The sequence below is a fragment of the Carettochelys insculpta genome, chromosome 2 (genome assembly GCF_033958435.1).
Source record: "Carettochelys insculpta isolate YL-2023 chromosome 2, ASM3395843v1, whole genome shotgun sequence".
NCBI lineage: Eukaryota > Metazoa > Chordata > Testudines > Carettochelyidae > Carettochelys > Carettochelys insculpta.
Genome location: NC_134138.1, coordinates 270,097,597 through 270,125,212, shown reverse-complemented (window position 1 = coordinate 270,125,212; position 27,616 = coordinate 270,097,597). Strand labels below are relative to the sequence as shown.

The window sequence follows — 27,616 nt, the reverse complement described above, 5'->3', positions numbered from 1 at the left end:
TGGAGGTCATCAAGTGCAGTCCCCTGCCCTCTTGGCAGGACCAAGCACCATCATTTTTTGTTTTGTTTTGTTTTGTTTTTTTAAACCCATTTGCCCCATAGCCCCAAATGGCCCCTTCAAGGGATTGAACTCACAACCCTGGGTTTAGCAGGCCAGTGCACGTTCTGGTGCAGGTTAGAGTTAAGTAAAAAAAAATCTGTGAGATATAGTGATAGGTCCTGCTGTGAGGACGTGGGACTAGGTCCCTTCTAGTTCTATGAGATACGTATATCTCCTATGCATCCCTAACTCTAGTTTCAAAAACTCACTGTCTTACTCTGAAACAGGATAACACTGGTTGGTTTGTTTATTCCTTCAGCCTGCATGATCTCTTGATTAGAGTTTTGATCAGGGAATAAATGGGTATGAACTGCGCCATATTTAATGTATATGTAATCAGACATGAAAATGTTTCTTGCCTGAAGGAACACCTACTTTTCACCTTTCTGGTGACCAGTCCCTTTCTCACAGGCTTTAAGTACATAAGTGTCAGTCTATATACGTTAGTCCTTACACGATATCCGTACATACCCCTTGTAATGGCTGTGAGGACCAGTGTGACACAAGGTTTTATTAGGCACCTTACACACCATTCTTTGGATGAACCTAGGGGATCGTTGTACTCTACATGACCTTTGCATTCAGCAGAGCTTACATCACAGCGGGATCTGCGGCCAAACATTGGTGCATATGTCCCATCGCATAAGGACAAATAGCTTATATCGGAGAGAAAGGTGACATACTAAATCTCTGCAGAAAGTTGTTTTCATTAAGGGGTCGTCAAAAGCTTTCCCTCAAAACTGTTTTTCCCAGAAAATTAGATTAATGTACGGTTTCCATTTGCAAAAACCAACCCTGGAAAATTTTGCTTATTCATCAAAAAACCTGAGCAGCTGGAAACTGAAATAGTTCAATAGTGAAATGCCTCTCCAATGCCTCAGATGAGAGACACTTCAAGTACAAACAACAAGGAGTCCTGTGGCACCTTAAAGATTAATATTCCTTTAAGCTTTTGTGGGCAAAACCCCACTTCATCAGATATGTTTTGTGTTTTTCATCATGGGTTTTTTGCCCAGGAAAACTTAAATAACTTAAACTTAAATCTGTCGGTCTTCAAGGTGCCACAGGACTCCTGATTGTTTTTGCAGATACAAACTAACATGGCTACCTCTCTGATACACGTCAAGTGGTCACAGTCCAATTCTCCTCTATGAGCTGGATTCAGCTCCACCTCCCATGATGCACTGCAGCCACATGCCTCTTTTGATACAAGTGGGAAGATAATGGTGCATCGTGAAAGACGTAATCTTCCCAGAGAACCTGGCCTGTAGGGGAGTGTGAGCGTGAGGTGCACAAACTCCAGCTCCTCTTAGGCATTGTGGTAGAACATGTTCGTATGTTCTTATGGTAGAATTTCCAAATGCAACTTCTGGAGATATTGGATTTTGATTTTTTTTTTCTTTGCCAAAAACTTGAAATTTTCCTGGGGAAAAACACCCATTTTCTCACCCACTCTAACCCTCAATTTCCTGTGACACAACAGCTACAAGAAGGGTGGAGTAGCTTCAGGATTCAGGCATGTGGAAACCAACATGTATAACATCAGACGCCTCCTTCATGTCAAAGGGAAGAAGCATGTGTCAGCCACAGAGGTAAGGGCGGAAGTGCTCAATTCCTATAGGTCACTCACGGTGAATGTCCTCTGAGCAGCACTGTCAGTTAATGGTCTGGCATGCCATATGGATTTCCAGTGATTAAGGGGCTGGAACATGTGACCTGTGAGGAGAGGCTGAGGGATTTGGGCTTATTTAGATTGCAGAAGAGAAGACTGAGGGGTGATTTAATAGCAGGCTTCAGCTTCCTGAAGGGGAGCTCTGAAAAGGATGGAGAAAAACTGTTCTCAATGGTGACAGATGGCAGAACAAGAAGTAATGGTCTGAAGTTACAGAAGGAGAGGAGTAGGTTGGATATTAGGAAAAACTACTTCATCAGGTGGGTGGTGAAGCACTGGAATGCGTTGCCTAAAGAGGTGGTGGAATCTCCATCCCTAGAGGTTTTTAAGTCCCAGCTTGACATAGTCATGGCTGTGATGACTTAGTGGGGGTTGATCCTGCTTGAAGCAGGGGGCTGGACTCAATGACCTCCTGAGGTCCCTTCCAGATGTGTGATTCTATGATTCTATGTTGTGCTCGGGTTCTCATTGGTTCCCTGAGTGCCAACTCACACATTACACACAGAGGTCTACGATATGTGTATGCAGCTTCTGGCCCAGCTTTATGCAGGATTGTGGCCTGGTTTGGTGTGGGGCACTGTGTCCTTAAATGGGTGAGCCTCCCAGACAGGGAGCGAGCCCGGGGGAGGTTCAATAGAGAATCCCATGCTGTTTCCAGGGCCACTGGCACTGCAGCCCTGAATATGAACAATCTCTTTCAGGCACCAGAATTATCCCTCGTCACCATGGTAGACCCCTGGGGCAGGGACCATACTGAAGCTTGTCCAGGGAGTGCGGAGAGGGAGGGTCCATTTTCCAATCAACTCTACTCAGCCTATTTTTCATCCCTTCTTGCAAACCCGTTCTTATGGAACAAACAACGTTCCATTCCTTGCTGTGGCCTTTGATGTTCCATAGAGAGAGAGAGGTTAGCCCTTAGGCCCAGATGTTCATTTATTCCCATGCATTGACCTGCACAGAGATTATTGCTGTGAGCAGAAGGGTAGATGTTTTAAAAGCAGAACAAGGCGATCTTCAAGCAAGCGTGCACATAGGAGCGTTCTCACATTCTTCCCTGACTATTAAAAAAGTGCCCCAAGTTCCTTTCTCTTCAAACCAGGAAAATAGATGACAAATCCCCAGTCGCGTTATGGATAGCTGTGGAATTTGCAGAGGAAAACAAGCAGCGTGGTGGTCTCTCCCCAGAGGCTGGTCATCTGGGATGTTCATCTTTCCCTGTAACCCACACTGTTCCATTACCTCACAACAGGTGGAGCTTTCGTGGGACAGTTTCAACAAAGGGGACGTGTTCCTGTTGGACCTGGGGAAAGTGCTGATCCAGTGGAATGGGCCTGAGTGCAACGTGGCAGAGAAATCCAGGGTGAGTGTGGAAAATGCCACTGGATTCATTTGGGGCATTTTTAAAGCCTAAAACATGAAGAGAAATAGGGATAATGAATGATGACTGTGAAACAGGAGTTTCCCTGGCACAGACCTAGTTATATAATGATGAGTAGTTAAATACTAGCAGAGGGTTATTTGTGCATTAATAGCTGCTACAGGAGAGGAAGCATTTGTGTTGCAGTTATGGCCTGGGAGAGTGATTCAGGAAATGTGGGTTCAGTTCCTAGCTCTGCCATAGATTCTCAAGGTGGCCTCAGACAACTCACTGAGCTTCTTTATGCGTCACTTATGTCTATGTGGCACAGAACTTAAAAAGTCAGGCGCTTTATCCACACGAGAGATCTGAATGGGTAAGGAAATTTGTTTAAAAAAAAAAAGGTTGCTTTTTGTTTAAAAAAAACCAAAAAGGTAGTGTGACCAGTCTAGTGACTGGTAGCAGAAGAAAAACATAGGCACAAATAGGAATGCCACGCTCTCATGTAGCAGCTTTGCTCCCATTGTATAGATGGGGAAAACTGAGGCACAGATGAAGTGACTTGGCCGTGGTCATCCCTGCAGGAGCATGTCGGTGTTAGGAGTAGAACCTAGTCCTCCCTGAGTTGTTTCCAGTGTCCAGTCCCACTGGCTCACATCCTGCCTCTGTGTGGTAGTTAGAGACAAGGCCATGGAAAGCCACCAGAAACCAAGAGCGCAATTATGAACCAGGTTCTGGGGTGTAGGGGAGGTGCCTGTTGTTGTGGGTGAATTCATGGCACACCTTTATGTGGATGAAAAGGCAGGCAGCCTCTTTCTGCATGTGGTGCACCTGGAGAGCTGGGCCTCGGGGACACCAGGGAGAGGGTAACAGCATGGTCGGGGTAAGGCGAGCACCTGACTCTTTCAGCAGAGGTGGTGAGGAGGCGGGTTCCCTCAGCAGCCAGGGGACAGAGGAGCTGCAGGGCAAGTTTCCAGACATGGGAAATGTGGAAGCTGGAGACTTTACATTGAGAGACAATGTCCAGATTTCCTTTGACGCTCAGGTTCCAGAGCTGCTTGAAAACTTTGTCTAAACCGATTTTACGTGGAGAATTGGGCTTGCAGCTCAACAGCTGTTTTCACAAGAAAGATGTGTCTGCAAAGAATGTACAGATGTGGTTAAAAACCAAAAAAGGTCCATTTGGCAGTGTTGCTGTGGTGCATCATGGGAGTTGTAGTTTGCTGCCTCATGCCTCCTTTTCCCTCTAGGAGCTGGGTTGCCCAGCCAAACTATATCGACCAAGCAAATACATTGGTCTGTAATGTAGAGTCTGAGCCATATGATAGCCAGTGCTGACCCAGAGCTTACAGAGGCAAAAAGTGAGTCTTTTCTTTGGCTAAATCAGGCCCTGTCTCTGGCAGGGACTGGCTCTGGCACGCAGTATCAGGGATGGCGAGAGAGGCGGCCGGGCCCAAATTGGCATCATTGACAATGAGAAGGACTCTCCAGACCTCATGCAGATCATGAAAACGGTGCTTGGGGAGAGACGGGGAGAGCTCCGGGACACCGTCCCCGATGAGAAAGCCGATGAGCTGCAGAAAGCCAACATCCGGCTCTACCAGTAAGTCTGGGCTAGGCAGCCCCACTGTTGAGCAGGGGAAAGGGGGCAGTTACCCTGGGCACTGGCAATTCAAGGGGGGCCAGGGCTCCTGGTCACTGCTATAGTGGCGGTGGCCAGATCCCCAGGCCCTTTTAATTGGGGTGCTGACCCAGAAAGCACTGGGGGAGGGCTGCTGTGATATGGGTGGCTGTTCTCGGTCCTGCCCTTCCACCCAAGGTCCCACTCCTTCCAGGAGAGGGGAACCAGGCCCCACATACATACCTTGGCCGGGGGTCTGTGGAGGCTGTCAGCTCCCCTGGGACTAGGCCTCCAAACCCAAACCCTGGGAATATACATGTGTCCCCGCAGAGGAAACTCCCTTCCCCCTCAAGCCTCTGTGAATCTTTCTCTCCCCTTTTTCCTCCTCTAGCGTCTATGAAAAGGATGGTGACCTGGTGGTGCAGGAGATTGCCACCCGGCCCCTTACACAAGATCTCCTCCAGCAAGAGGTAAGGTGCAGGGAAATAGGGGTGATGGTAAGGGGCTGAACTGTTTGAGATAAGGTCTGTCACTTCTGGTCACCTGGATGTCCAACACCTGCACGGTGATACCAGGTTTTAGAAAAAAGCATCAGGCCCAGATCCTCACAGGTATGTAGGTGCGTAACCTCTGTTGAAACACGTGGGAGTTACGTACCTCACTATCTTTGGAGGTCTCTAGTCTCCAAAAGGGATAGCCATCCTCGTCTGTAGCTTCACAAAACACAAGCAGCCCTGTAGCACTTTAAAGACTAATTTCTTTATTAGCTTTCAAGGTTACAACCCACTTCCAATTTTCAGATTTTTCAGGTCTGGGCCTTAGAGAACTTCCATATCTCAAACTATTAGGTGCCTTTTAAAAGGCAACCAGCAGTGGTCTGAGGTCTCCTCTTGTTGGTTGATGGGCAAAGGTGGATTAACGGCTCTGTGAGAGAAGATGACCTACCTGCTCTCACAGTCCAAGGAGACCTTACCTTGTCAGTCACTACTCTCAAGACTCTGTCAGGATGGAGGTGGTTAATGGCTCGCGTTCATATACAGGAGGGAGCACGTGGCTATAATATGATAACGAATTTATCTCCACTCATTTTGTTAAGCAGAAACCAGCCCACAAGATGGGGGGTTGGCAAGAAGGAAGCCAATATGTCTGTCAGCGGCCATCAACCCCTCTGACTAACCAGGGTTCTTGTCTCCCTCCCTCTATTGCTAACAGTAGATGCGTAAAGCGTTACCGAGGGCAGAGCGGTGTATATGCCACCGCTGAATAGAAATAAGGAGCGCTTACTTTGCAATGGTAGAGGCGCCAGCACTCAAGCAATTAGGTGCTGGGGCTCAATCAACTGTTTTGTTTCCATACCTGACACGGCAAGTCTTGAGATGCTGGGGCGATGAACTAAGGCAGAGTCACACGGCCTGTTTCTGGCCTGGCCCTGCCTGGTTCTGGTGTCTTGCTGCTTTGACACCAGTGCATTTCTCTGGCTCCAGTGAAGATGCTCCAGAGCTACATGGGTGCAAGAAGGGGCTAAGTCAGGCCTGGCTTTGAACTCCTCTTGTTCCCAACAGGCACTCTGCAGCTCAGTACCACTCTTGCTCACCTGGCCCGCTGGGCTGATGGATGAGCTGTCAGGAGCTGCACTGTTATTCTTTCCCAACCTGGGCTTTTGGGGACTGATGGCTCAGTTACTGCTGTGTGCAGAGCTCGTTGCTGGGTTTGGAATAAGGGACAGATAACCCTAAACGGAGCAGTTAGAGCTGGGTCTAGTGCAGAAAACATTGTACCCATTTTCCAGTAATAAAGCAGCAGCCTACACAAGCTCTTACTCTGCTGCTAGAAACCATGCACTTGAACTGCTGCTGGAAAATGAGGCACAACATTTTCAAGACATGAGTGCAGGTGACACTTGGGGTAAGAGGCCCTAGCAGGATTTTTGATCTGTCTCTTTCCTCTGCTTCCCTTCAGGACTGTCACATTTTAGACCAGGGCGGTTTCAAGATCTATGTTTGGAGAGGAAAGGACTCCTCCAAGGAGGAAAAGAAAGCAGCATTCAGCCGAGCTGTGGTAAGCCCTGTATTTAAAGCAATCAGCCAGGTGGAATAGCAAGAACTATCCCGGACATGGCCGATGATTACAATGGTGCATTGATTGACAGGAGCTGGCCTGCTTTCTCCCATACTAACTGAAGACAATACAGGAATAATGGACTTAAACCAACACTGTCATGCTTGGATGAAGTAAATAAGAGCTAGAAAATAAGAGTTTGGACCAAAGCTCACTGCAGTCACAAAGAGTTTTTCCATTGACTTCAGTGAGTTTTGGAATAGATCTGGAGCAGGAATTTTTAGCTGACATTTTCAAAGTAGCCCAAGGGAGTTAGGGCTTTGTTTTCACTGGGAACAGAACGGCTATCATGAGTTTGCTAACTTGAAGTGAAATCCTACTGAAGACAAGGCAGTGTGTAGATTTCATACAAGTTGATGCATGGGGAACTGGGGCACAGAAAAGGCTAAATGAGTCATCCAGGGTCACACAGGCAATCAGTAGCGGGGCAAAGAATTGAAGCTGCGCTTCCAAGCCCCAAACTGGCTTCCAAAACACTCGATCTTTCATCCACTCAACTCCCGGTGGCTCATCAGGAGTGCTATATGTCCTGAATAGGGCTCTATCAAATTCAGTCATGAAAAATGTATCATGCTCCATGAGATCTGGTGTGTTGTGTGTTTTTGTTCTATATACCATCCTGATTTCACAGGGCAGACCAGCATTTCTCAAATTGGGGTTCCTGATCCAGAAGGGAGTTGCAGCGGGGGGAAGAAGGGAGTTGTCACACAGTTATTTTGCCACTTTTACATCTTCACTGCCTTCAGAGCTGGGCTCCTGGCCAGCAGCTGCCACTCTCCAGCTGCCCAGCTCTAAAGGCAATGCAGCTGCCAGCAGCATCACAGAAGTAAGGGTAGCAGTACCACAACCTCCCCTGCAATAACCTTGTCACCACCCCACACACACACCCACAACTCCTTTTTGGGTCATGGCCCCTACAATTACAACAACATGAAATGTCAGGAGTAAATAGTTGAAATCTTGATATTTATTATTTTAAAGTGTCATGACTGTGAAAAAAACAAAATGGATTGTGAATTCAGTATGTCCCTATCTATGAAGCAGGAAGAAAATGGGACCATACCTAACTAGACCTGGGTTCCTGCTGACCTGGTCAGCCCTCGGTATTGTACATTTCAGAGTTTGTGGGTGTCTAAATCTTGATTTTTGGGCTTTTTGTACAAGGGTCAGTCACAAAATTCAGCTCCAACTCAGGGATTCACATTCCAGACCTCTTAAGGGTTTGGTGGGGTTGATGTAAGCCCAGATAACATACAGTACAATTGTCCTTCTATACAGATTGGTTTGAGCTAAGAGATGTCCTTTTGAAATCCCCCTATAGGGTTTCATCCAAGCGAAGGGCTATCCAGCTACTACCAACGTGGAAGTGGTGAATGATGGTGCAGAATCAGCAATGTTTAAACAGCTGTTCAAGAGGTGGACCGAAAAAGGGGAAACTCAAGGGCTGGGCAAAGCCTACACGACTAGCAAGATTGGTGAGATCCTCAGGAAGGATGCTGATAAATTGGAGAGGGTTCAGAGAAGAGGCACAAGTATAATTGAAGAGTTAGACAACATGCCTCCTAGCTATAGATTCCTGGAGCTCCATCTAGTTCATTTAACCATGAGAAGATTAGGGGATGACCTTATTACAGGCTAATAGTGCAAATATTTGATAATGGGCTCATCAGTCTAGCGGAGAAAGGTCTATCATCATCCAATGTCTGGAAGTTGTTGGAGACAGGAAATAAGTTTTTAACAGTGAGGAGGTAATTCACCATTGAAATAGTTTATGGAGGGTCATGGTGGCATGTCCTTCACTGACCATTTATAAATCAAGATGGGATGTTTTTGAAACACAGATACTCTGGGAATTTTCTGGGGGCAGTTCTCTGGACTTCATTGTAGAAGAGGCCAGACCAGATGATCCCATGATCCCTGCATGCTTTGGAACCTCTGAAGCCTCCAGGCTAGCAGTGGCTGTCCTTTAGCTTGCTTTATTGCCATTGATTCAAAGTTTGGTCTGCTCTCCTTGAGAAAAATTATGCCCAAAGAATATATTTTATATGCATTCTTTCAAACCTTTGGCAGCTTTAAAGCCTTATTGCCCAATCTACTCTAACCATGTGTCTTCCATCATCTTTGGTTACATGCAAAGGATTCAGCAATTTAGTAATAATGAAAATGGTTGATACTTTAAGCTTGCATAATAAAATAGCAAAACCGTCAGCTACATCCTATATAACTTGTGGCCATGAAGAAAATAGGAAACGAATCACAAAAACGTACACAAAATAGAGCCATTTAATTGTCTCAGTAATCATGAGCCTTTGGATGAAAATCTACTTTTATTTTTGCTGGCATAAATCTAGGATGCCATTGAAGTTAATAGGCTTGTTCTGGATTTACACCAGAGTAAGTCAGAGCAGAATTTGACTCACTGGTTTTTACTGAGGTGAATACTAAGGCACATTGTTCCAAAAGGGAAAATGTTAACCTGAGGGACAATAGACCTGGCTGTGGATAGAACTGTGAGGTGAGTATTTGTGTGTCCTTATGTAGGTATTGAATATCCTCACTCTCTGTCTCTGTCACAGCCTTCAGACACTCAACCCTTTTTCTTTTTGAAAAGAACATTTAAAAGGAGGAATGGTCACAGATCCAGAAAATAATCATGAATCATTTGTCAGGGAGGCAAATAATATTTTGAATGGAACTCGCTGGAGCCAATCAGGATGTACTTTTTGAATATACAACGTGATTGAGTAATATTGGTTCATAATTCTCTTCCTGTAGGGCTCTTAGGCGGTCAACAGTAGAACACCCAACCTCTGTCAACAGTAGACGCGTGCTTTGAATCATAGAACCATAGGTTAGAAGCAGGGGTTGCTCTAATTTTTTTTTCCATCCGGGGTGGAATAAATTTATGTGCACTCAGGCATGTGTGGATGTGCCCCACCCGTAGAAATACCCGCCATTGGCTGTGGCTGGCTGTAGGCACTCTGCTGAGCAGCTGGGCAGCACCTGAATCTCTCCCAAGCACTCATCTTACAGGGAACACTGGTGAGAAAGGACTGCAACAGCCATGTAGGTCAACCCCTGCCAGCATGCAGGGTTTGTTATGCCTATTTACTCACGAGATGATGCTTTTCAGAATGTCACGAGACAGGCCTGTTTTTACGTACTGGATAACTGCATGTAGCTATGTGACAGTGCACGGCACTTGAACTGTGCATTTATACCATTTGGTTAACACCTGATCTACTTCTACGGACAGCCAAGGTGGAGCAAGTGAAATTTGATGTCTCTCAGTTACACGCCAGACCAGAGCTCGCTGCAGAACAGAGAATGGCAGATGATGCCTCTGGGAAAGTTGAGGTGAGCCGTTATTTTCTAAATCGTTTTACTCTTACGTGGGTGGCAGATCTTGGCCTATTTCCCGATCTCTGCCAATTCACATGCAGCAGCTGTGCAGAGCTGGTGTGCTTCCCCCGCAGGGCAGAGTGGCTGCAGTTAGAGTGAACTCCCAAAATGCCGTCAATATGCAGAAGAGCTGTTACAAATCTCCCTCCTCCAAATATTCACCTGGGGGGAGAAGGGACATCTCGCCCTGGGATCTTAGATCAGGGAGATGAAGGAGTCAGCAGGTTTATTCGTCTGTCTCAGGCAAGAGTCTCTGCACATTGTTAGCAGCTGGGACTGGGCTGATAGAATTAAGGAAATCAGTGGACTCCCGTGGCCAGATGTGGAGTAACACACTGGTGAAGGGGGCAGTTGACACAACTTCCGTGGGCCCCTGAAGAAGTGGCTAGGCGTATATTTTCACATGCTCCCATTTGTACACACCGATTCCCACCTCTAGGTTATATCATAGAACTGGAAGGGACCTTGAGAGGTCATCGAGTCCAGTCCCCTGCCCTCATGGCAGGAACTACCACCATCCTGGACAGAGTTTTTTCAACCTAACCTGCTCCAGATCCTTAAAAGCTCCCCTCCCCCAAGGAGGGCTCACAACCCTGGGTTTACGAGGCCAATGGGTTTCCATGCAGGTGTGGAGGATTGAGGATCTGCACATGCAACCAGTGGATCCCAAGACCTATGGGCAGTTCTACGGAGGAGACTGTTACCTGGTCCTCTATACCTACCTGAAATCGGGCAGACCACATTACATTATCTACATGTGGCAAGTAAGTAAAAGCCGAGGAGGAAAGGGCTGGGTTTAACTGAGAGAAGTCCAGAACCGAGGAAAATATGAAAACTTACTCTTCTTTGAAGAGCCAAGCATCTTTGGTTCTCTTGTTCTTTCAAAAACTCCCAGACAAGCTGCTGATGTGATGTTCTTCATCCTTCCATGTGGAGGGCTGGCATGTTTCACTGAAGGGTGTGATCAAATCAGGCTGCAAGTGGTAGTGTAACTACCAACAGGTGGGCTTGAACCTGGGCCCTCTAGTGCTCCATGTAGGAGCCACTGCAGTTTGTGTTGAAAGCCCCTTGGCTCTCAGCTAAGGCTGTAGAAGACATGGAACAGTTAGTTGTATACAGGTGTCTCAGTTACATACTTTCCCTAGCTGAGGAAGCACATCCTGAGCTTGAGAGACCCGGACAAGCCCACACTTATAACCACCTGCAGGTGGATTTGAAGCTGGGCCTGCTGCCGCTTCATGCAGGAGCCTCTACAGTTTGAGCTAAAAGCAGCTGCCTCTAGGTTGCTGAGAACTGCCCTCAAAAGATACACACATTGCATTTGTGTATCTCTTGCTGAGAGTTGTCAGGAGAGGCTTGTCCAACATTTGACCTGTCCATATGGGACCAAATGTCATGATAACCCCCTCTGCTGAGATATCCCTTCTTCCTTGTGGAACAAGGATGACCAGGATGTCAGTGGAGCCCTCCCAATGTGGCAGACTTCTGAGAAACCTCCAGTCTCCCAACAGAAGTCTGCAGTTTAGACATAGCCTCAGCTAAGGGTGTAGAGGAGATTCATTCTCCCTCCGTCAGTGGCCTAAGTGCCATTACATGGGACAGTCAACCACATCCATTAGGTGCATGAGTCACAGTAGCACCAGTTTCACTGCTATTCCCCAGGCTGCAAGAGCAGCCAAGGCAAACATCTGTCCAAAAGGAAGCCATGAACACGTTTCTGCCCCGAGACAAACAGCAGCTGCTGAAGAGCATTGGTTGAGCTTGTAAAGGAGTGGGGCACCCTGCCCAGGGGAGGCATAGCAGCTCCGTTCCCCACCATGCTCTCATTCCAGGAATATTCTGTTCATCCCCAGGCCTGAGAAGATGACAAATGGTTGCCTGTGGCAGGTGAGGCAGGGGATGTCCCTGGCATGATCTGCAGTGGTCAAAGCAAAAACCAAGTTTGGCCAAAAAAAAATTACCAACCCCCTCATGGTTTCCATAATTAAATCGGGCAGAATTAGGGGACTTGACTGTCTAGTTGGTTACACCTTGTACAAGCCTTTGCTTGTGCACCAAGTGAATACCATGTGTGTGGCTGGCTGCTGCCCTCCACCCCAGCAGTGACTGAAGGCGCTTGGCAGAGGGGTCTGTGATGATGCCAGGAAGTGCAGAATCAGGCCCATGATTTTTCACCGCTGCTATAACCAGCAGTGGCAGGGTGGCTGACTCTCACAACCTGAGATAGACCCTGGCAATAGTTATGTTCTTTGCTGCCCCAGTGTGTGGAGTCACCGGAATGTGACTCTGCTTCCATTGTTTCTACCGCCCATCCCTCATGAGTAGAAAAGCAGAAAACCTGAACCCTAAAGGCTCCAAACACCAAAAACCAGAAGAATCCCACACTGATTCTCGTGTAAAATCCCAGGATTTTGAAGCCAATCTCACAACTCATTGTGGGTCGTTGGGCTGGGCTTCCCTCCTGGTGTCTGGCTGCCTGGGGCTGTTTGTAACCGTGACGCACCCCTCGCGCTTAGCTTCCCCTGAGCCAGGTGACCAAGTGCCTCTTGTCCAACTCTAGGGCCGCCATGCCTCGGTGGATGAAATCACTGCTTGTGCCTTCAATGCCGTGGAGCTGGACAAGCAATACAGGAACGAGCCGGTGCAGGTCCGAGTGACGATGGGCAAGGAGCCGCAGCACTTCCTCGCCATTTTTAAAGGCGGCCTGATTATTTATGAGGTAATAATGGCTTGGAGTCCACAAGTAGCTGAAGGGAGTGTTAAGCAAAGGAGTCCTTTTCCCAAGAAATCACCCACACCGAAAATACTAAGCAGTTTATTAGCAATGCATTGGGGAGAGGTCAACAGCAGCTTCTTCCAAAGAACGCTCAGCAATTCACTTCTTTATAGATTGGTTACATACGTCGTACATGTCATTAGACCGGCTGCAACTCATTTTATCAGGTCTTTGTTCAAGGAGGAATGGATCTTGTACAAAGAGATGGGGCCAAGGTAAAGTCAGGGAGAAAGAGGGAGCGAGTTGGTTCTATAGATAAGGGGGGAACAGACCAGACAGAGCAAGGTTAACAAAACAATTGCTTGTAAGACACCGAAAGCCAGGGGGAGGATATTGTTTTAACAAACTCAGTGCGCTCTGCTGCAGCTGGGTTATCATCTTAGGCTTGGTCTGTACTAGATCTTACAGTCAACTGCAGATAGGCAATTCTAGCTACGGTAATTGCATAGCTACAATCGCCATGTTTGTGGTCGACTGTGTCTGTCCTCACTGAGAGAGGTCAATGGGATCATTTCTCCCATCAACCTCCCTTACTCCTCACTATAGCAGGAGTACAGGGGGTCGTTGGCAGACCCCAGAGAAATCGATTTCAGGTGTCTTTACCAGATGCGTGAAATCGAACTCCAGGAGATCGATCCTTTGACCCAGTACGTGTAGACGTCGTCTCCGTCAGGCATCTCATCCCTGGGGCCCAGGACAGGCCACGTAAAGGCTTTGCCTGGGGCATAGGCGAGACTAGATCAGTGGGGGCCTTACACCCACCCCATCCCCCCTAGAATCCGAGTGACTCAGCTCTGATCTGACACCCAGACTGGGCTTCTAGCCTTTAGCTGCGGCTTCCCATTCAAACGAGTCCTGCACAGCCTCTGTGGTTGAAATTGACGATTCCGGACCAGTGGCCAGTTGCACAGGGTCAGGGAAAGCAAGAGGGGAGGGAGCCAGAGGAAGGCGAGCAGCTTCCCTTGTAAGAAAGCACCTCTAGCCCACAGCACCATGTTTTGGGCACTGTCGTCTGTGCTGGGTGCTTTGTCAGCTTCTTCCTGCTCTGTGAGGTAGGATGGAGACTCCCTCCTCAGTCTGTATTACTGGCAAATGCTTGCCACAGATGTGTCACACCCTGGTGGTCTTTCTGGTGGGAGGTTTGGGCAGTAGGCTGCAAACCATTGAAGTGAGGGAAGGAGCTCTGGGTCAGACCCGTGGTCCCTCTGGTGTGGTAGTTCGAAGAGCTAGATGTCCTTCTCTTCTCACCTGTGGCCTCCTGGGCTTTTGTGCCCATCACGCCTCATGACCTGATCTGTATTTCCATAGGGAGGCACGAGTCGTGCTCAGGCTAATGAGCCGGAGCCCGAGGTCCGTCTCTTCCAAGTGAGGGGTACTGACGAGCTCAACACCAAAACCATCGAGGTGCCAGCCAGGGCCTCCTCCCTCAACTCCAACGACATCTTCCTGCTCAAGACCAGCCAGGTTTGCTACCTGTGGTGTGGGAAGGTAAGTGAGCGTACAAAAAGACCAGTGCAATGTTAACGCGAGACCCAGCTGCGCCACCCTCACTCCTGTTGACAGGTGCCTTATTACGCAAGTAGTCCCACCAGTTTCAATGGGCCCACCAGGGGAATGAGGCCCTACAGCCAGACCCTTAAAGGCTGAAAGCATCAGGAGTTAGGTGCCTAAATGCCATTGAGGCTCTGGGCCTAGAATACGGCAAACGACAGAGTCATAATGAGGACTGACACCTCCGCTGTTCGAAGAGGGAAGAATCTTGCCCTGCAAAATTAATCGGACCAGCCCCGGAAGGGAACATAAGCCCAAATATTTGGGCAACCCTAGGTCTCTCCAGCAGGGGGCAGTGTTGGACAGGTGTGTGCTCCCTGGTCCTCAGCTCACAGATCTAGTCTTACTCCCTTTGGCCTTGCACCATGTGAATGCAGGGCTGCAGTGGGGATGAGAGAGAGGTTGCGAAGATGGTGGCCGACATCATCTCCAAACGGGACAAGCAGACTGTTCTGGAGGGTCAGGAGCCAGCAGAGTTCTGGGTAGCCCTGGGAGGAAAAGCCCCTTATGCCAGTGACAAGAGGTAAGTCTTGAAGGAGCACCGTGGGCTTGCACAGCCGTCACTAAGCAGAGAGTCGGGCCTTTGCAGGGAGACTGGGGAACGATTTTCTAGCTGGGCCCTCTCACAAGAATCACGGAATCCCATATGGGAGCATCCTCAAGCCCTGGATGGGACCCAGTTCCCATTGAAGTCCACGCAAAGACTTCCCTTAACCCGCATGAGCCCTGGGCCTGGCCTTCTTTGGGAAGGGATGGACAGGAGCTCATCTGGGCCCTGGACTCGGCTGGTGGAGCTGTGATGAAGGGCCGTGTGAACGCTCTTCTGGGCTGGGTTGTGTGCCTGTGAGGCGAGAATTGTCAGGAAGCTAAAGCTGTCTTGAGCACACCTGACCTCTCCATTCCACCTCTGCTGAGTCTGGGCAAAGTACCAGGTTCTCCCATCTCAGACCTGGTGGGTTACTGTGGCTTTGGCTTATAAGCAGGCAAATCTTGGTGGTCTGCGTAGAATTTTGCTTTGACTCTTCCGGGGGTGGGGTGGAGGGGGAACAAGGTAGGTTCTGAACCTTTGGGATCAACTTCCAACAAGATTCCAACCAACCCCACAGACGTGCCAACTTTCATCCCAGCTGATGGGCATTACCATGTACAAGTCTGACCCCTAGTGGCCACGCTAGTGTCTACAGCATATTAAAATCTTTCCCTGCTTTTGAGTCTGTCTCCCGGTTCTTCTCATTCCACCAAGGTTCCAGGAGCCATCTGTCCGATACCAGCCCCGCCTGTTTGAGTGCTCCAACCAGACAGGACGGTTTATCATGACGGAGGTGGTGGACTTCTGCCAGGAGGACTTGGATGAAGATGATGTCATGCTACTAGATACTTGGGAAGAGGTCAGTGGAATTCCTTCCTCCCTCCATCACCCTTCTGTAATGAGAACTGTGCATTTTCGGTGGCTCATCTTACTTTAACACAGCATTCAGCATTAAACTCTGAACAGCACCTTCCTCTGAGGATCTCACTACACTTTACAACATCCCAGTAAGGTAGGCCAGTATTATGAATAGCTAGGTCTTTTACAGAACTTTTCAGCCGTATGTCTCAAAGCACCTTACAAAGGTCAGTCTCATGAGGAGATAAGAGGAAGAAACTGAGGCACAGAGCAGCAAAGTGACTTGCTAAAAGTCAGCCAGGAAGTAGTAGCTGGGAGTAGACCCTTGGCCAACAGTAGGTTATGCTGCTCTGAATAGACATTTAGTGTGTTAGACTCATTCAGCAGATAAGAAATAGGCACCATGCCTGGAATTTTCAAAAGGGACCTCAGCTCCCAAATCCCTTGAGATCAGCAGAAGCATCAGTCCTGGAATCCAGTAGATGTTAAGTTCAGAGGGGTCCATTAGCCCATCCAGTGTGACCTTCCACTCTAAGCAGTACGCATCAGCTCCACTGAGCTGTGGCTGTGGGTTGGTGAGATGTTTCATTTGCAGCTTCCTGGATGAATTATGTTGCCGTGCTGAGAACCCTCTGCCTCCTAGGGACTGCTGTGAGCATGTACAGTAATTCTCAGCAGGGTTGGATGATGGGGTTCTGGTGCCCCAGAGTCAAAGCATTCAGACGTGGCTTGGCCAACACATGTAAAGAGACATCAGAGAGTACGGAACATCACACTGACTGCTCCAGGGGGTCCTGCAGCCAGCTTGATTGACTGGTGTGTCCCAGAAGTGATGCACTGGTCCTGGAAATTATGTACTCATCACTTCCTCCCTAGGCCCCCCTAGGACTGCTCCAAGGGACATGTTCTCTTTGCCGCTCTGATGAGCCCCAAGTCCTCTGCTGCACGCTACACCCAGTGATCAAAACCATTCTTAATTTCAGGAGACAGACGTGAGTAGAGTTTGAACTGAAAACTCAGCACTCAGCTCTGTCGCTAGATGAGGTTTGAGTTCTTGGCCAGACTTGTGCTAGGCTTTGGGCTTGACTGCACTGGACTTTCAGTGGCATCTCCCTTGCAGCTGGGAGCAGGTAGCCTCAAGCAGACCTCAACAAGTTTAGGCTTGAAATTAGACTAAGGTTTCTAAGTGTCAGAGGAGTCACGTTTGGCTACGGCCTTCCAAAAGTAGCAGTGGGGACAAAGCACTTTCCTGACTTCCATCATGAGATTGGCAGGTTCATGGAGGGGAGGGTGCGATGCAAGACTGGCTTTGTGACTTTGTAGGCAATATGTGACTGTGATAAAGGGGAGGCTCTGAGTTACTTCAGGGCCTTCTTTCCCAGGTGTCTGATTGCTGGTCTTGTCTACCTGCTCAGAGTCCGACTGACCACCATATTTGAGGTTGGGAAGGAAATCTCCCCTTGCTCAGATTGGCTGAGACCTTCCTCTGCAATGTGGAGGTTTTGACTTGGGTGAATGGTCACTTGTGGGTTTTAACTTAGGTAAATTGTCCATTCTCTTAACGAGAAGTCTGTAAACTATGATTTGAGCACTTGAGCAACTCAGCCAGAAGTTCTGACTCTATTGCAGACCTGGGGGGTGGGGTTCTGAGGCCTGGAAAGTGCAAGAGCTCAGATGAGGTGAACATCTGACCTTAAAGACTATGAGTTTGAGACTCACGCTGACTCTATACAAGCCTGCAAGAGAAAAAGACCAAATGGATGTTGCCATATGGCTGGTGGCTTTAGCTACTCACCTGAGTTGGACTTGAGTGGCCATAGCCTCCACACTGCCATTTTTAGATGACTAGCTCAAGGGCAGTGGGTGAGCCTGTCAAGCCAGGCTGGGACAATCTCTCCCAGCTGCCTTGAAAATGTCCCCCAGGAACACTGCTTGAATGGGCTGTCTGCTATTTTAGGCTGTTTCAGACCCAAGTTGGCTGTGATATGTAGGAATTAGTTAGTATCCCTTTAAAAAGTTGTACAGGCCACGGGGCAATGGGTCCTTCCAATGGCAGAGTCAATCCAGAATCGAGGACTGTTATGGAACCAGCAATGGGAATCGAACCCCTGACATCCTGAGGAGGCTGATTTTGTGGTTCTGCTTCCAACCCACCTCTGAGGTGTCTAACAGCATTTTCTGTGACTGCCTAATGAGCCCATCAGAACCCACAGGCGGGGTTGGGACCTCAGGTGGAAGGGGTGGAGCTGGGACAGCCAAACCTCAGTGCTGCCTGGAGCGTGGAGTGCTGTGGCCCCCACCAGCCATGAGAGCACTGCAGCATGTGCCTTGTGGCAACTGAAAGGGCCTGGGGCTCTGGCTGCCACCCCTCCTGCAGTAGTGGCACCAACAGCCAGGAGCCCCAGGCCCTTTTGAAAGGGTCTGGGACCATGGAGCAACCACCCCTTTGGTGTCCCCCAACCCCTGGTCTGTGGGCCTGTAACCCGCTGCTTATTGGCTAGCCCTGAGTGGCACCATCTTAGAACCTGCGTTGTTGCTCACAGCAGTGCTGGATGGTACCCATTAATATGGAGCTACTCACGCTTCTCAGGTCAGCTGCCAGCCCATCATTTCATACAGCATGTGCTTCCAGGCAATAACTTGACTGGTGCAGCAAATTATCAATGACGTGGCTTTTGTTGGGTTAGCCCCAGGTAGGTGCCCTGCTTGCTCTGATGTCCTGTCGTCACCGTTATGAATAAGGAGGCTGACTCACAACACAGTTCTGCAGTGGTCCTTACCATTCCCTTGTCTTCTCCCGCCGCAGATTTTCCTTTGGATTGGCAAAGCTGCCAATACCTATGAAAAAAATGAAGCTGTTTCCTCAGCCAAAGAATATCTGAAGACCCATCCTGCTGGAAGAGACTTAGCAACACCGATAATAATGGTGAAGCAAGGCTATGAACCCCTCACCTTTACCGGCTGGTTCAGCGCTTGGGATCCCTACAAGTGGAGCGTAAGTTACTGGGAAAGCTGGGAGCCTGTTTGAATGTATTGTGACAAACCCCTCATCTGTCTTTTAGGGGCCCTGCATGTCCAGGCAGCTCCTTGTGTGCCTCAGAGACTCAGAGAGGCCCTTTCATTGTCCTGGAGCTTCCCAAAAGCAAGGGTCTCCCTTCACTGAGCCATTTTCATCACAGGCCAGTCTTGAGTGAGGGTGAAGTAGGATTCTCTCCACTGGACTCGGGATGCTCTGGTTTGGCCCGAGTTGGGTACCCCTCCAAGGGAAGGGTAGGGGGAGTCCAGTCCCACCCACTGCCCTGGACTCCGGCCCAGGGACCCTAGGAGGGAAGGGAGCTAGCGGGGCTTTCGCCCCTGCCCCCCAGCAGCAAACCTTCCCCAGACTTCTGCACCCACCACTTCCCTCTGGTATCTGGTGGCTGGTGTCCCTTGGCTTCACTCAGCCTGTCTTGTTCCATCCCTTTCTCAGCCTCCTTCTCTCTGGGCACTGCTCTCCCTCCTGGTGCCAGGGAAGAACCTTTTTTAGGAAGCCTGGAAGCCTTAACTGGTACCAGGTGCTTGGTTGCAAGCAGTGGCTGGCTGACTCCTAACGAGCACCAGCTGCCTATCCAGCCTGCAGGTCTGCACGTGCTGGGAACTTAGGCGGGGAACAAAAAGGCCTTCCTCCAGCACCCAAAAAGTTCATCCTCCATCAGACATTTGCCAGCTGCCGCTTTTGGTCTGCCACAACATTTTATATATATCATAAAATATTCAGTGAGTAGAATGCTGCATATTCGCAACTGTGAGACTGTCATTTGGGTTCATCACGACTAGGTGAAACATTTGTCAATTTTTTTTCCCTGACGAATGAATTGCTTTTCAACTACCTGCAAATTTCGGGAGAAAAAAAACATTTAATACTTGAAAATCTAAATATTTGAATCAAAACCTAGATTCCAAGCTGGCCTAGCCCTAGTGAAAGATCAGCAGTTTAGACCCAACATCTAGATTTTTCAAAGTTCTACGGTCATGTTTTTATGTGTTCAAAAAATCAAATTGTTTTTTTTTTTTTTATGAAGTTAGCGCAATCTTGCTGAAACACCGCCCTGCAGCCAAACTCCAGCCACCAGAGGGTGCTAGACTGCAAACGCCAAGAGGAGAAATAGCCCAGTTAGTCTGTATCTCCAAAAACAAGGAGAAGTCCTGTGGCACCTTATAGACTAGCAGCTATTTTGAAGCCTAAGCTTTCGTGGACAAAGACTCGCTTGTAAGATGCATCTGATGAAGCGGGTCCTTGCCCACGAAAGCGTATGCTCCAAAATATGTTAGTCTATAAGGTGCTCCAGGATTTTTTTTTTTGTTTTTGAAGAGTAGAAATAGTCACTACTCTTCAACATCACTCAGTTTGACTTGCTAAGTAAAATGGGGGGAACCACAAATAGCTTCTGCTAACCCCACATCGTCAAAACTCAAGAGGGTGGCTTAAAATCCTCAGTAATGAATCTTGGGTGTGTTTTATTGGCCTCCTACTGCTGATGCCCTTAGGTTTCTTGTTTTCAAGCTTTTCCCTGTGTAAGGTACACACCTGGGTGTGATGTACTGTCCCATCCAGTGGCACCAAGAATAATGAGTTTGCTTTATAGCCTTAGCTGGTAGCCAGCCAGCTTTTCGCTCCTGCAGTAAAGGTAGGGTGCCCATACCTCCCTCTCCCAAATACGGGACAGGGAGGCAGGAGGGGTGGCTCCCCAGCTGTGGCTGCCAAGGGCTACCATCCAGGGGGACCTCCACAGCTGCTCCACATCTTGGGGAACCAGGGATGAGGCAGCAGCCAAGCTGGTGCACTCCTGGTTTCCCCAAGCCATGGGGAGCTGGGTGGCAGCTGCACCAGTGCGCTCCTGGCTTTCCCACACCTCATGAAGCTGGAAAGGAGGCAGCAGCCATATCAGTGCCCCTCCAGGTCTCCCGAGGTGCAGGGTGCCAGGAGCCAGGCAGCAGCCATGCTGGTTTGGCTCCCAGCTCTGGCAGCCACCCCCCCATGGCCCAACTTCCCCTTAACTTTGCAGGGCCCCCTGCTGGCTCCCACTCTGATGTAGCCAGAGAGCACGTGAGTATGAAAGGTGAGCCAGCCGGGGGCCTGAATATGGGGCAATTTAGCTCCTTTGTTCAGCTAAATCGGGACACCTTCCTGGCACCTGAAATACGCAACTGCCCCTTCCAAAATGGGACAGATGGTCACCCAAAGTAAAGGCTTATATGCTGAGTTCCTGAGGTCTCAGGGTCAATTCCACCTGCACACAACCAGGGTCTACTGGTGTTACACTTGTCACCACAAAAACTAAAATGTGTTTTTTTAAAAATGGCAGTTGAGAGTCTCACCTAATCCCATGACTCCAGGAGCTGGGGCTTTAAGGAAAACACCAGATGGCATTAGAGTTGATATCCCTGTAGTCAGGGCTACGTGGGCCCCCTATTATGAGTTATTCCTGGCCAAGGTACAGGGAGTCAGTGCAACTCTGCACTGAAGGGGATTACAGATTAAAACTCCAAAATCCGGAATTCTCTCATCCAGCAACATCCATGGTCCAGCATGACCACGGGTCTTCCAGGAACAGAGAGTTCCAGGCTGGGAGGAGGAGGGGGCAATGTAGACTAGTCATAGAATCATAGAATACTGGGACTGGAAGGGACCTCCAAGAGGCCATCGAGTCCAGCCCCCTGCCCCAATGGCAGGACCAAGTACTGTCTAAACCATCCCTGACAGACAGTTATCTAACCTGTTCTTAAATATCTCCAGCAATGGAGGTTCCACAACCTCCCTTGGCAATTTATTCCACTGTTTGACCACCCTGACAGTTCGGAGCTTTTTCCTAATGTCCAACCTAAACCTCCCTTGCTGCAGTTTAAGTCCATTGCCTCTTGTTCTATCCTCAGAGGCCAAAAAGAACAAGTTTTCTCACTCCTTCTTATGACACTCTTTTAGATACCTGAAAACCACTATCATGTCACCCCTCAATCTTCTCTTTTCCAAACTAAACAAGCCCAGTTGTTTCAGCCTTTCTTCATAGGTCACATTCTCTAAACCTTTAATCATTCTTGTCGCTCTTTTCTGGACCCTCTCTAATTTCTCCACATCTTTCTTGAACTGAGTCACTTTCTTGAATCTTTCCCGAACTGAGTGACTGGAGCCTATGGTAGGGCAGCCACAGCTACAGGGTGAGGAGCAGGAACAGCCTGGGAGCCTGGATTGGGAGCAGCATTTTTTTCTCCAGGGGGCGTAGCGTTCCCATTTATGACACTTGTTCATCCTGAGTGGTGGCTAGGGCTGGGAAGCCAACAGCCCAGGCCAGAGACTGGTGCCTTGCAGCAGCTCATGGCAGGGGCCAGGCAGGAAGCCATCACTGGGGCCAACTGGGGACCCATGGTAAGCCATGGCTGGTGATGGGGCTGGGAACCAGTAGCCGGGGCCAGGCAGAAAGTTGCAGCCCTGGAAAGCCACAGCAGGGGACTGAGGAGCAGCTGGCTGGGTCTGGCAGTCAGCAGCTGCAGCTGAGCCACGGCTGGGGACCCTGCAGGTGTCCAGCGACAGCTGTGGGGGAGCCCAGGATCTGGGGCTGGAATGCTAGCAGGGAGGCAAAATAGACCTCCCCTGATCTAGCAAAATCCCTTGTCTGGGACCGCCCAGGTCCTAAGGGTGCTGGACCAGGGAGTTTCCACCTGTACTACAGATTCTCTCTTCAGTGGGGATGGAATTTGCCCACTCTAGCAGAAGGAGCAGGTGATAAGGGTCCCAAAACTAACAGATCCCAGGAGGTCCTCAGAGTGCAGAGGACCTACACCATTGTGTTTTTTCCCAGACCTCAACCATCCCCAGACAGATAGACAGGAGATAAATGTAGGCCATAGCACAGGGTCTTCACCAGTCAGGCCTTTCCACACATATTAAAGCATCCAACCATGCAGCATGAGTTCTTCATTCACATGAGCTATGTCTACGCATGTATGCTACATCGAAATAGCTTATTTCGATGTAGCGACATCGAAATAAGCTATTTCGATGAATAGTGTCTACACGTCCTCCAGGGCTGGTGCCGTCGACGTTCAGCGTCAACATTGGGCAGCACCACATCGAAGTAGGCACTGCAGGGGAGCGTCTACACACCAAAGCGGCACACATCAAAATAAGGGTGCCAGGAACAGCTGCAGACAGGGTCACAGGGCGGACTAGCACTTCTGGGGCAACAGCTAGCTGCTCCCTTAAAGGGCCCCTCCCAGACACACTCAGCCTGCACAGCACACTGTCTGCAGAGCCACAGGCACGCACACCTGTCGAAGCAGTATGGACCCCCAGCAGCAGCAGCAGCAGCAGCAGCAGCAGCAGCCAGAGGTCCACCCAGCCGCCCCTGCAGGAGCAGTGCTTGCCCTGCTCAATGCTATGCAGGAGGCAGCTGACCACCTTGTATTCACAGAAGAGGAGCTGCCCCCAGGGGAGGAGGAAGCAACCCCAGACCCTGCTGCCCTCCGAACCTCCGCCCCCGCCGCCGGCTGTGGAGCTACCCCACGAGCACCGACTGGTAGGAGCAGCTGGTGCTCGGTGAGTGGGACAACGAGCGCTGGCTCCAGAACTTTCGCATGAGCCGGCAGACATTTCTGGAGCTCTGCCAGTGGCTCACCCCCACACTGAGGCACCAGGACACCGCCATGCGGCGTGTCCTCAGCGTCAAGAAGCGGGTCGGCATTGCTGTCTGGAAGGTGACCACTCCAGACAGCTACCGATCCGTGGGGCGGCAGTTTGGCATGGCAAGGCCACCGTTGGGGCTGTCCTCATGGAGGTAAGAGGACCCGGGGGCGGGCAGCCCTGGGGTGGAGGGCAGCCCCGGGGGGGCGGGCAGCCCTGGGGTGGAGGGCCAGACACACCCTGCACACCCCTCACTGGTGCTCTCCCGTGTCCTTCCCCTGCAGGTCGTCTGCACCATCAATGCCCTGCTCCTCCACAGGCTCATGCGGCTTGGGGACCCGGATGCCGCCATCGCGGGGTTTGCCAGCCTGGGCTTCCCAAATTGCTTTGGGGCTCTGGATGGGACCCATATCCCCATCCGTGCCCCGGAGGACGCTTCCTGAACAGGAAGGGCTACCATTCTGTGGTCCTCCAGGCCTTGGTGGACAGCCGGGGCCGCTTCCTGGACATTTATGTTGGGTGGTCTGGCAGCACCCACGACGCCCGGGTGTTCAGGAATTCGGGCCTGTGCCGCCAGCTGGAGGCGGGGACCTACATCCCCCAGCAGGAGATCTCTGTGGGGGACACCACCATGCCCCTCTGCGTCGTCACAGACGCGGTGTACCCCCTCCGGCCCTGGCTCATGCACCTTTACACAGGCCATCTGTCAGCCAGCCAGGAGTGCTTCAACACGTGCCTGAACTATGTGTGCCAGGTGGTTGAGTGCACTTTTGGCCGCCTCAAAGGGCACTGGAGGTGTCTCCTCACCCGCCTTGATGCAGGCCCCACCAACATCCCCCAGGTTGTGGGCGCATGCAGCACACTCCACAACCTGGTCAAGAGCAAGGGGGAGGCCTTCTTTCAGGGCTGGGCTGTGGAGGCCGGCAGGGCTGACGTGCAGCCACCCACTGCCCCCAGTCGCCAGGTGGACCCCGAGGGGATGCGGGTCTGAGAGGCCCTGCGGGCCCATTTCGACCAGGCTGTGGGGTGAACGCTGGCAGGCCCCCCACTCCACCCCCTTCATCCTCCACAACACTCCCTGCCCCCACACCCACACCACAGAGCACCCAAGAGCACACCCCCGCTTCTTGCAAATAAAAATGGAGCAGTTGTTTTGGAAACCAAAAACCGGTGATTTGTCTTATTATGCAAACAACAAAAATATAATATATAGAGAGAGCAGAACAAAAGGGGGGAACTATTTACATGGGGGGGCAGGTACCATATAACAGAGAAGGGGTGTAACACAAACTATATACAAATATATTATATGGGGGGATATGTACAAAGGGGGAAGGGGGCCACGTCCTGGGCCCCGCACCCCTCTACTCTCCGGCACCCGGGGTTGGCAGGCGCAACCCTCGCCTCGGCCTGAGTCCTGGCCAAGGCTGGCTGGGGGCTGAGCGAACCGGCAGGTATGGCCAGCAGGTGTCAGCAGGCCCCAGGTCCCCCTCGGCGGAAGGCCACAGGGTGGTGGACGGCAGTGGGATGGCGGTCGAAGCAGTGGGTGGAGCGGCGGGTGGCGCGGTGGGCAGGGCAGGCAGGGCGAGCAGAGCAGCAGGCAGTGCGGCATGGGGGGCCAGGTATTCCGCTATGCGCTCAAAAGTGCACATAAAGGCCCTCCATGCCTCCTGGCACCAGGCCAGCGCTCGCTCTTGTAGCTCCAGCTGCCGCTCGTCCACCCGCAGGCACCGCTCCGACACCTCCAGCTGACGTTGGAGGGTCGCGAGCAGCTGGGGGTCCGTGGCCGTCCTAGGGTGGTGGTGGCTCCATCGTCGGCCCCGTCCTGGGGCTGGTTGGTGCTCTGCTGAGGGGCTGGCCTGCTGGGATGGCCCCAGGTGGGCTCTCTGGGACCACAGAGACCTTGGCGGCGCTCTCCGGGCCCTCCGATGGTGCAGCTGCGGAACACTGGGGGGAAGAAGAGTGGAGACAGCCGTTAGTGTGGCCCCCAAGCTGTGGCCCTTGTCCCCCCCACTCCTCTGCTGCTGGTTCCCCATCCCCGTCCCCGGGAGATGCTGATGATGATGATGGGTGTCCCATCCCCTCCCCCCCGGGGCACCCTAGGTTCCGCTCCCCACATCCCCAGGGATGGGGCATGGCACTGTCATGCTGGGGGGGCAGGGGCTGATGCACTCTTCTGAGGGACATACCACTGCTATCCTCGGGGCCATGGTCATCTGGGCATGTGGAGGGCCCTGGTCATGTCTGTTGTCCCCGCCCCTCAACCCCGCGGGTGTGCACCGGGGGGGTGCATACCTGATGGTCTGCTCCCACGGTCGGGGGACACCCTCTGGGCGGACGCCCTGCTGGAGCTCCGGGACGGCAGGATGATCCGCAGCCCCCCGTCGCTGGAGGAGGATTCCCCCTCCTCCTCCTCCTCCTCCTCCGGCATCCCAGGAGTGGGCTCCTGGGGGGGCCTCTGGGGTGTGGGGCTTGCCTCCGGGGCGGACTCCGCCTCCGGAGCCTTCTGGGGCTCGTCGACCGAGGTGTCAAGAGTGGCCAGTGGGGAGGAGGTGTATCGGGGGTCCAGGATGGACCTGAACTCCCTGTAAAAGGGGCAAGTGCCGGGGGCAGCCCCAGATCGTCTGGCCGCATCCCGGGCCCAGGCATAACCCTGCCGCAGCTCCTTGACCTTACTCCTGACATGGTCAGGAGTGCGGGCAGGGTGACCCCGGGCAGCCAGGCCCTCGGCCAGCCGAGCGAACGCATCCGCGTTCCACCTCTTGCTCCCCATTACCAGGAGCACCTCCTCCTCGCTCCAGAGCCCCAGCAGGTCCCAGATCTCGGCCTCCATCCAGGAGGGGCGCTGCTGCCTTTTGCCAGGCTGGCTGGCTGCCTGGAAGCCCTGGCTCCCCTTGGGGGGGGTGCCCTGGGGGCGCTTGGGGGCCTGGCAGGCGGCCATCGCAGCAGGGGGGTGGCTTGGGGCTGCAGGGAGGCGTGCAGGCAGGCCGCTTGGCAGTGCTGCCGCCTGCACGCGCTCTCAGCTTCCTGCACAGGAACGCAGGGGGCGGGGAGCTTTAAGGGGCCACTGCACACGGCGACCATAGAGCTCAGGGGCTGGAGAGAGCGTCTCTCAACCCCTCAGCTGATGGCCGCCATGGCAGACCCCACTCTTTCAATGTTGCAGGACACGGATCGGCTACATGTGCCCTACTTCAACATTCAACGTCGAAGTAGGGCGCTATTCCCATCTCCTGATGGGGATAGCGACTTCGACGTCTCACCGCCTTACGTTGATTTCAACTTCGAAATAGCGCTCGCTACATGTAGACGTGGCGGGTGCTATTTCGAAGTTGGCATGGCTACTTCGAAGTAGCCAGCACATGTAGACGTGGCTATGGAGACTGAAGCAGACCTCAAAGCTGTGCCTGGTTCCTGTCTAGCAGCAGCAGCAGTTCCTGGTACTCTACATCCTAACCCATGTGTTATTGACCTAGATGCTGGTTTGAGGAGCATATGTACATTGTAACTGGAGCTTGAACTTGCTCACTGAAATAGAAGTGGCCTTTTCACTGACTTTAATTCTCATAACTCTTTGTCTTTAGGATGGGAAGTCTTATGAGGAGATGAAGAACAGCTTAGGAGAGGTATCTGGCATATCACAGATCACAGTGGTGAGTGGATGCAGAACTTGTAGTTTGATTAACACCTAGATTTTGCCTGTGCTACCATGACTAAAAGCTTGTTTCTCCAACTCGAATAAAGAGAACCAATTGCTGTGGAGAAACAGATGATTCATCAATTCCAAGGCCAGAAGGGACCGTTTTGATCATCTAGTCTGATCTCCTGGCTGCATCTACACTAGGAAGTTCTTTTGAAAGATTTTTCAAAAGAAGGGGGCTCTTTCGAAAGATCCCACAGAGCGTCTACACACACAAAGTGTTCTTTCCAAAAGTCAATCGAAAGAATGCAGCGCTCCTTTCAAACTCACTCTTCT

At 51.1% G+C, this 27,616-nt stretch overlaps 1 protein-coding gene across 1 annotated transcript in view; it reads left to right on the top strand.

Moving 5' to 3' along the window:
• Positions 1 to 27,616, top strand: part of VILL (villin like) — a 66,311-nt gene that overhangs the window by 31,721 nt on the left and 6,974 nt on the right. The window contains exons 5-18 of the mRNA XM_074985166.1: positions 1,583 to 1,691; positions 3,021 to 3,131; positions 4,532 to 4,731; positions 5,141 to 5,219; positions 6,709 to 6,807; positions 8,189 to 8,342; positions 10,124 to 10,224; positions 10,896 to 11,033; positions 12,830 to 12,988; positions 14,354 to 14,533; positions 14,974 to 15,119; positions 15,840 to 15,984; positions 18,790 to 18,978; positions 27,225 to 27,293. Of these exons, the coding sequence (XP_074841267.1) occupies positions 1,583 to 1,691; positions 3,021 to 3,131; positions 4,532 to 4,731; positions 5,141 to 5,219; positions 6,709 to 6,807; positions 8,189 to 8,342; positions 10,124 to 10,224; positions 10,896 to 11,033; positions 12,830 to 12,988; positions 14,354 to 14,533; positions 14,974 to 15,119; positions 15,840 to 15,984; positions 18,790 to 18,978; positions 27,225 to 27,293 (1,879 nt within the window). The remainder of the gene's footprint in view (positions 1 to 1,582; positions 1,692 to 3,020; positions 3,132 to 4,531; positions 4,732 to 5,140; positions 5,220 to 6,708; positions 6,808 to 8,188; positions 8,343 to 10,123; positions 10,225 to 10,895; positions 11,034 to 12,829; positions 12,989 to 14,353; positions 14,534 to 14,973; positions 15,120 to 15,839; positions 15,985 to 18,789; positions 18,979 to 27,224; positions 27,294 to 27,616) is intronic.